The 9255-nt window shown below is 41.8% G+C and overlaps 1 protein-coding gene across 1 annotated transcript; it reads left to right on the forward strand.

Moving 5' to 3' along the window:
• Nucleotides 1-1720: 1720 nt before the first annotated feature.
• Nucleotides 1721-8675, forward strand: TUBAL3 (tubulin, alpha-like 3). Its single transcript, XM_008587350.1, has 3 exons — nucleotides 1721-1838; nucleotides 6731-6879; nucleotides 7731-8675. Exons 1-3 carry the CDS (start codon nucleotides 1736-1738, stop codon nucleotides 8673-8675), a joined length of 1197 nt encoding a protein of 398 aa, XP_008585572.1. The 5' UTR covers nucleotides 1721-1735.
• Nucleotides 8676-9255: the final 580 nt, after the last annotated feature.

A 9255-nucleotide genomic window follows, 5' to 3' on the forward strand; every position in this document is an offset into this window, starting at 1 on the left:
ATATTAGAGTCAGTGAATGCTGTCATTTTAACTTCAGAATTTAACTTTTTCTTTCCCTTTCTTAAAGAATAGATCATTGTGTTTGTTTAAATTACCTTTTTAAAAAAGTGAAGTTGACTTAAAAGTGGGATAGGAGGGTGTGGAAGCTGATGAGGGAGGAAGAAAATAGTAAGGTTTAGAGAAGAAAAAAAAAAAATCACTTGCTACCCAGATATAGCGTTAATATTTTGCATTTTCTTTTAGATATTTTCTATGCCTGTTTTTTCATGTATTTGACATCGCACTCTCTTTACAATTGTATGTCTTTCATGCTTTTTACCTAATATTTTATCGTAAGCATTTTCCTTGTCATAAATCTTTTTTTGGTAAACTTCCATTGTATTGATGTGCCATTCTTTAAAAATGTCCAACGACAGATGAATGGTTAAGTAAATTAAGTAGTTTGGTTCTTGGTTTTCATGCTTATAAATTATAATGCTGTGAGTGCCCTTGTGCCTAAATCGTTGTGTTTTATAGTCTTTCTTTTGTAATTCATTTGTTTATGTCATTTATCTACTTACCTAATAATCAAGTGTTTTTTAAAAAATTGATGTACAGTAGTCCCCCTTATTTGCAGGGGGTATGTTCCAAGACCCCCAGTGGATGTCCGAAACCATGGATAGTACTGAAGCCTGTATATACTATGTTTTTTCCTATATGCACATACCTATGATAAAGTTTAGTTTATAAATTAGACACAGTAAGAAAGTAACAACAATAACCAATAATAACATAGAACAATTGTAACAATATATTGTAATAAAAATTATATGAACATGGTTTCTCTCTCTTTCAAAATATCCTATTGTACTGTACTCACCCATTTTTGAACTGTGGTTGACTGTGGGTAACTGAAACTATGGAAAGCAAAACCATGGATAAGAGACGAGTACTGTACATAAAATTTGAGCTACATAAAAATCAATTTTTATATGACTCCATTTGTTTGTTGTGGTAAAGAAGTTTTACATTTTGAGGGTTTGTTAAATCTATTGCATTTTTCTTTGTTAAAATTTCCACTACTTTTAAGCTTAGACTGTCCTTTCATATTTAGAGGATATATGAATAGTAAATGTAATATCTCAAGGCATGAAAAGATACCATGTTTAATTTATCTTCAATGGGTATTAATACCTGACAAGGTTATATATTGATTTTGATTTTATTCCTTTCCAATGATTGTTACATTTTTTTCTGGGTGAGTCAGCCTGATATATACGTATATGTATGTTTATCTCACTTATATTAGAAGGGCAAAATTAAATCAGTTGTATTCTGACTTGTCATAAATATATATATTAACTCAGTTCTTAGCCCAATATAGAATAGGTGCTCAATTTATTGTGGAAATAAACCTTTTAATGGAATTTGAGTCCTTGGTTCAATTGTCTCCGATTTTTTTTTCATGAGACATTACTTTTGATTATCTTATAATAAATTTCTCTGTGGCTTAGAGCTAGCTTGGTTTTTGCCATTTGTAACCAGAAGCACCGAGTGACGCAGCTCGTGTTATCCAAATGTCTGTGCAGTTCTAACTCGCTGTGGCTCATTGCAGAGGGAGTGCCTTTCCATTCACATTGGTCAAGCTGGCATCCAGATTGGGGACTCTAGCTGGGAGCTCTATTGCCTGGAACATGGGATCCAGCCAGACGGAGTCATTCTTGACAGTAAACAGGATCAGCTGGAAAATACTAGAATGGAGCATACGAATAGACCCTTTGATACCTTCTTTTGTGAGACAAGAGCTGGGAAGCATGTGCCCAGAGCACTCTTCATGGACTTAGAACCAACTGTTGTGGGTAATATAAATGTTACATTCTAGGGTATTTAACCAAGTCTGCAGTCAAAGCAAGAACATCAAGTGGGTGAGATGATCAGTTTATCTTAATCTCTCTGAACGGGATCATATGGACCTTTCCCAAATTTAGAGGTTCACTCAATAGCCATTCAGGGTGATTAGCATGACAAACACACCCAAAAGGAAGGCCGGGTTACCCCACTTTCCTTGTGTGATGAAATGAATTAAAACCTTGTTAATTTATCCACACACGCATCCTGACAGAACACTAAATATTTTTCCTGAGCTTGGGAGCCATTTGCTAGAAGCTACTCTCAAAGAATCAGAAAATTTGGTATTATCTGCTTATAAAGAGTAGAATATTTGAAAATGACCCTAAAGAAGTAAGGAACCATTGTGGGGCAAATCAATAGAATTTTATGATTATTAATAGCAGAATTTGTAGTATCTTGTGCAAACACTCTTGAAATGGAGCTAGAGAAATACTGGAGAAAGAAAGGGGGTCTCACAAGAGAAAAGTAAGAGAGAGGAGTAGATTTGGGTTTGATACTGTGTATTGGTTATTTATTGCTGTGTAATAAATACAACACTCAAACTTAGTGGTTTAAGGCAATAATGATAATTATTTTGCTCATGAAGGAGCAATCTGGGTAGGGCTCAGAGAAGGTACTTCCTCTTTGTTCCATGTGGTACTAGCTAGGAAGACTCAAGCGGGAGGCAGGGAATCTACTTTGAAAGTGCCTCTCTCTCACTGGGGCCATGGTGCTGGCTGTCAGCTGAGACCTAGGCCTTGGCCCCTCTGTACATGGGACTCTTTATGGGCTGCTTGGGCTTCCCCATAGCATGACAGCTGGGTTCCAAGAGCAAGCATCCCATGAGAACAAGGCAGAAGTCCATGGCACTTTTATAACCTAGCCTTGGAAGTCACATAGTGTCATTTCAGCTGTTCTTGACGGGTGGAGGCCATGATGAGAAGGGATTTAATATATTGTAATAAACATTTATTTCAGCTAGGTGATGAGAGTAAAAAGATGGATGAACACTAATTCCTGCCCTTGAGGATGAAGGCTACTGTTTTAGTCTGCCCAGGCTGCTGTAACAAAATACCACAGTGTGGGTGGCCTCAACAACAAATATTTATTTCTCATAGTTCTGGAGACTGGAAGTCCAAGATCAAGGTTCTGGCAGGGCTGGTTCCTGATGAGGGCTCTCTTCCTGGCTTGCAGACAGCCACCGTCTCACTGTGTCCTCATGTGGTGAAGAGATCATCTCTCTGTGTCACATCTTATAAGGGCACTGATCCCATTCATGAGGGCTCCATTCTTGTGACCTAATCACCTTCCAAGGACCCCTATCTCTGAATGCCATCATATTGGGGATTAGGGCTTCAACATTTTGGGGGGACACAACCATTCAGTCTGTAGTTTACTGGTTGAGACCTGCACAGGTATTTCCCTTTAATCCTTAACGTCCTGTCAGGTGACACTTGTCATCCTTAGTTTATAGATAAGGAAACTGAGTCTTGGGGGCGGTTAAGGAACTCACTTAAGATCACTGAATTATTGAGGGTAGAACTGGACTTGGTCCCAAGTTTGCCTTCTTATAAAAGCCATTATCTTTTAATGGAAAAGTAACGTAAGCTGGTGGAGAAGAAAATGTAAGTAGTTACAACAACACTAATAAATGTATTCAATTGAGCCATATAAAATTGCAAATGCATGACCATTTTTTACCTAAAGAAATGAAATGTCAATTTCATGTGCTCCAACTTAATACTAACAGAAATTTCTACATGATGGAAGCAACAACATCTAGGAAGTCATCAACATCTCCTGGTGAGTGGGCAGCATGGGCGAGTTCACGGGATTGAGGGAACGTAGCAAGGTGAGCAGGGCATTCAGTGTGGCTGGGACTTAGGGTGTGAGCAGGAGAGTGGAGGGAGATGAGGCTGGAGAGACAGTTGGGGGCGTGCCATGGGCATAGCTGAGAGGAAGTAGGGAAGTGTGGTCAGAGAAAGGATTTTGCAAGTTTAAGATTTTGGAGGTGGAATCGTTCTGAGTGACGGTAATACAAGTGGAGTGCAGCTGAATGAAACTGGAGTTGAAGAGGCTGAGGCACAGTCAGATAAATGTGTTTAAAACCACTGAGGATGCTGGTGAAGGACACTAGGCCAGATACTGAAGTCTTTGAGCAAAGTGGGTAAGTGCCCAGGGAGTTAGAACAGACGGTATGGGTGTACTTATGAATGGCAGATGCTATAACCACTAAGCTCTGATAAAGTAGATTTTACTGAGAAAATTTATGAACTTAATGACTCTGTATTAGTCCATTTCTGTTGCTTATAACAAAATACCCAAAACTGGGTAATTTTATGAAGAAACAATATTTATTGCTTACAATTTCAGAGGCTGGGAAGTCCAAAGTCCAGGGAACACATCTGGTGAGAACCTTGTTTTTGGGTAGTGACTCTTCAGAGCAAAGCCAGGTGTCACATGGTGGACAGTGGAAGCAGAGAGAGAGAGAGCTAACTTTTCACTCCTTCTCCTTCTGAAGCCCTCAGAAGCATATCTGCAACCACCATTAAGCCATCAATGGATCAATCCATTTATTAGGGCGTGGTCCTTAGCAATCTAATCACCTCTTCAAGGCCCCACCTTTCAAATACCGTAATAGGATCCCCACCCACTTAACACTGTCACAGTGAGGGTTAAGTTTCGAATACATGGACTTGCGGGGATACAATTTAATCCACAGCAGACTCTCAAGATCTCAATTGGACATTGTCATGAAGAAGAAGGCTTTCATAAATTACCTCCTTAGACTGAATGCAGCCTTATAGCTTTAGGTGAGAAGCAAATAATCCACCCAGAATTATGTGCCACTTATATCTTGTTTATAAAATATATTTTAAATATCCCAACTTTGGAGTTTTTGTGTATAAGCTAGTTAAAAGTTACTTAAACTCAATTTCAATAAATGTAATTATTTGGGGGGGTATGCAAAATTGGAGTTTAGAAATTCATGGTGACCCACAGGAGGGCATGGAGAATTGAGAGAACAATCCTGCTCTTAGAGACAGTGCATCTCCCCTTAGGCTGTGAGTGTCAGGGACTGACACAGCTATCTGTTGCCAAGCCCAGTGATGAATAATGAGGTAAATCTGCGTAAATGCATGTCATGAAGCCAATTCTATCTTTATTACCTATAATTGTTGTATGGGCCGTGACCTGTGCCTTATGTTCTCATTTTATCTTTATAACAGCCCAGTGGGGTAGGTCTTATTATAACATTTACTTGGAAGATAAAATAATTAACTAAGTAACTTCTCTCTAGCTAAGTGAGAAGGGTAAGATATGAACCCAGGAAACTGGCTCTTGAACACATGCGCTTAGCTGCTAAGCAATGCGGTATCCCGCTGTAACCAGGGCAACATCCCCCAGAGCCTGCGTAGCCCTCACACGCGGCTGCTTTAACCATCAGGAATAATACTATTTGAGTGATCCTGAGGTGGGAGAATGGGGCATGCTGTCCAGGGTTTTAAAAGGCAAGGAAACCAGGCAAAGGTTGCTCTTGGGGGCATTTAATCCTGCTGACATCTTAACGCCAATTTCCCTTGTTTTGTTCATTTATGCTCCTGCATCTGAGTCATGTGGGCATCTGAGTCTGCCAGGCCTTCTTTGTGAAAGCCTCTTTTATTTATTTATTTTTGAAACATAATTGATTATAGGTATTTTCAGGGTACAGGGCTGAATATCATTACCTGTGTACGTGATGATAAAATCTGGATAATTAGTATACTCATCTTTATAAAACGTAATCATTCTTTGTGGCCCTCAACCAATTTCTCACTAACTCCTCTCTCTCTCCCCCTTTCCCACCTCTAAAAAACACAGTTCTGTTCTCTCCTATGAAAGTTCAACATATTGTTGTGATTTTTGTTTGTTTGTTTCTTATTTATTTTTTAGTTCTCACTTATGAGTGAGGACAGGTGGGATTTCTCTTTCTGTGCCTGGCTTATTTCACTTAACATAATTTTCTCCGAGTTCATCAATATTGCTGTGAATGGCAGAATTTCATTCTTTTAAAATTTTTATTGTTAGTTTTACTTATATACACAATGGAATACTGCTCAGCCTTAAAGCCTCTTTTAAAGTTTACCAACAATAATTGGGATTGGTGTGCTTTTCCATGTGCGTTCCCAGCACACAGTTGGCTATTTGTTGATAGGAACACTTGTCTCAAAATGCCAAAGTGCCATAGGTGTGTAGTGGGTTGCATAGTGTCCCCCCCAAATTCCTATCTACCCAGAACCCTAGAATGTGACCTTATTTGGAAATAGGGTCTTTGCAGATGTACTTAGTTGAAATGAGGTTATACTGGATTACAATGGGCCCTAACGCCAAAGACTTGTGTTCTTATAAGAAGAAGAGAGAGCATGCAGACACACATGCAGGGGAGGAGGGCGCTCACTGTGGGGGCAGAACTTGGAGTGAGGCAGGTGCAAGTCAAGAGCGTGAAGGAGCTTCAGCAGTGCCTAGGCGCCAGGACAGGAGTATAGGGTGGATTCTCCCCAGAGCCTCCACAAGGAGCCAACTCTGACAACACCTTGATTTTGGACTTCTGGCCTTCTGAACTGTTAGAAAATAAATTTCTAGTTTTAAGCCACCAAGTTTGTTGTCATTTGTTACTGTAGCCCTAAGAAACTACTTCAGGGTGTCAGTATGCTGGAAAAACATACTTTCAATATATGTGTCAAGATTTCTACCTTTTCCTAGACTAAGAAAGGTCAATTCAGCAGGATAAATCCCATTCCTGTGCCATGACATTGGGGGAACGATGAGAGAGTACAGTGGAATTGATCTGAGGGCACTGACTGCCTTTTACCCTCTGTAGATGGGATCCGGACTGGCAAGCACCGCTCCCTCTTCCTCCCAGAGCAGCTCGTCAGCGGCCAGGAGGATGCCGCCAACAACTACGCACGAGGTCACTACTCAGTGGGCTCAGAGATCATCGACCTGGTGCTAGAGAGGATCCGAAAGCTGGCAAGTGGCTCCTCTCCTTCTGCAACTGGGCTGTGCTTGGGTACTTGTTCCTGCAGCAGGACTCACCATTAGTGCCACCCAGCCCTGTCACCTGGGCATCCATGTGGGTGCTCAGAGCCGGGAAGGGTCCAAATGTTGGCTTTGATGATACCTTGTCATGTGGGGAGGGTGACAGAAGACTTTACACCGAGCGGGTAGCCCCCATTTACCCTTGCTTCTGTGAACACAGGGTCTATCTTGTTATCGGAGACGTCCAAAGCACTCTACAACTTGTTATTTTCCAAAAGCAACCTCTATTTGTAAAGTTAACAGGAGGCACTGCCTACCTGGAGGTTAAGGTGCTCTATTTACTGACAGTTAATCCTTCTGTTAAGGACTTGAGTCTGGAGATCTTTGCTGAGTAAGTGTTTTGGTGTTTGCCTAATAGTTAGGTAATACAATGCCCCTTACACCAGCACTGTAGGTGGAGCACAGAAGTGAGAGACACTTTGTCCACTGCTGGGGAATGTTATTTTACTTTGATATTTTGCTCCTCATTTTTTTTTCTTTGTTACTGATAAAGGCCTTGCTTGAGATCACATACAGATAAACGCATGCAAGGCAGTGAAAGGCAGTTTTGAATATTTACACTTTGCTTAGAGTAAAACTCTAAAGAGCTCCCCCACTCCAGAAGTACCACTCAAGTACATTTCAGAGTAGCTACATTTGTTGTGGAGTTAACAATGGTAAACCAATCCTTTCTGAACCTTTTTTTTTGTTTGGGGAAAACTTGTTGTATCCTATTATTGCCATCAACTCACTGCTTCTGAATCTTTTTGGCTGAATTCTCACATCCCATTTGCTTTTCCCAGGCAGAACAGTGCAGCGGACTTCAGGGATTTTTGATTTTCCGAAGCTTTGGAGGAGGCACTGGATCGGGATTCACATCTCTCTTAATGGAACGGCTCTCGGTAGAATATTGCAGGAAGACTAAGTTGGAGTTCTCTGTCTATCCCGCCCCCCGGATCTCCAGTGCTGTGGTCGAGCCTTACAATTCCATCCTCACCACCCATTCCACCATTGAGCACTCGGACTGTACCTTCATGGTGGACAACGAGGCCATCTATGACATCTGCCATTGCAGACTCGGCGTGGAACGTCCCTCCTATGCCAGCATTAACCGGCTGATAGTTCAGGCAGTGTCTTGCATCACCGCCTCCCTCCGGTTTGAAGGGCCCTTGAACGTGGACCTCATTGAATTCCAGACCAACCTAGTACCTTATCCGAGGATACACTTCCCCATGACAACCTTCGCCCCCATCATCCCTGCCCACAAAGGCTACCACGAGCAGCTCTCCGTGTCCGATATCACCACTGCCTGTTTTGAATACTCCAACCAGCTGGTCAAGTGTGACCCTCGGCTTGGGAAGTACATGGCCTGCTGCCTCCTCTACCGAGGGGATGTGGTCCCTAAAGATGTGAACGTGGCCATTGCAGCCATGAAGTCCAGGAACTCTGTTCACTTTGTGGATTGGTGTCCAACTGGTTTCAAGGTGGGCATCAACAATCAGCTGCCCACAGTGATGCCAGGGGGAGACCTGGCCAAAGTCCAGCGTGCTGTGTGCATGCTAAGCAGCACCACAGCCATCGTGGAGGCCTGGGCCCGCTTGAACCACAAGTTTGATCTCATGTATGCCAAGAGGGCGTTTCTGCACTGGTACATCAGAGAAGGCATGGAGGAAGGGGAGTTCGTAGAGGCCAGGGAAGACCTGGCAGCCCTGGAGAAGGACTACGAGGAAGTGGGGCAGAGCTTCTGATGGAAGCACAGCTCAAGCACGACTGGAGGAAACTGGCCTGAGGTTGAAACATCATGCTCCTCTTCAAGCCATCACGCTCATGTGCTCAGTGGGTGGAGTTCCCCCGATTAGAAGAAAAGTGAATTCAAATTGGGCAAGACCCTAAGTTCCACACTAAAATAAATGGGTCCATATTCACAATGAGCTCCTATTTCCTGGTCTACTGGTATAATTCAGCTCTGCTACCTGCAGCCTTTGGAGGGTTGGGATCCTTTGAATGAAGGGGTCATTTCTAGATGGGGATTTTCATTTTTCTTTATTTTTCAGAGTGGTAACCTGTTTACATTCTTTGCTTTTTTTAAACCAAGGACTATGAAACCCTAAAGTGTATGCTTTTCCTTTCCTGTATCTGAGGTAGAAAACAACACTTATTGATTATGAATGTCATTTCCCCCACATCTATATTTTGTACATTGATTAAATCACAAATATTTTCAGTATAATTCTTTTCCTTCTTCCGTATTTCTGCCTTAAGGTCTCAATTTTCTTTGTGTACAAATGAAAAAACAGTTAAGAATGCTCTCGGGTCATTCTGGGATTT

Source organism: Galeopterus variegatus, unplaced genomic scaffold (assembly GCF_000696425.1).
Source record: "Galeopterus variegatus unplaced genomic scaffold, G_variegatus-3.0.2 Scaffold4344, whole genome shotgun sequence".
Classification (NCBI taxonomy): Eukaryota; Metazoa; Chordata; class Mammalia; order Dermoptera; family Cynocephalidae; genus Galeopterus; species Galeopterus variegatus.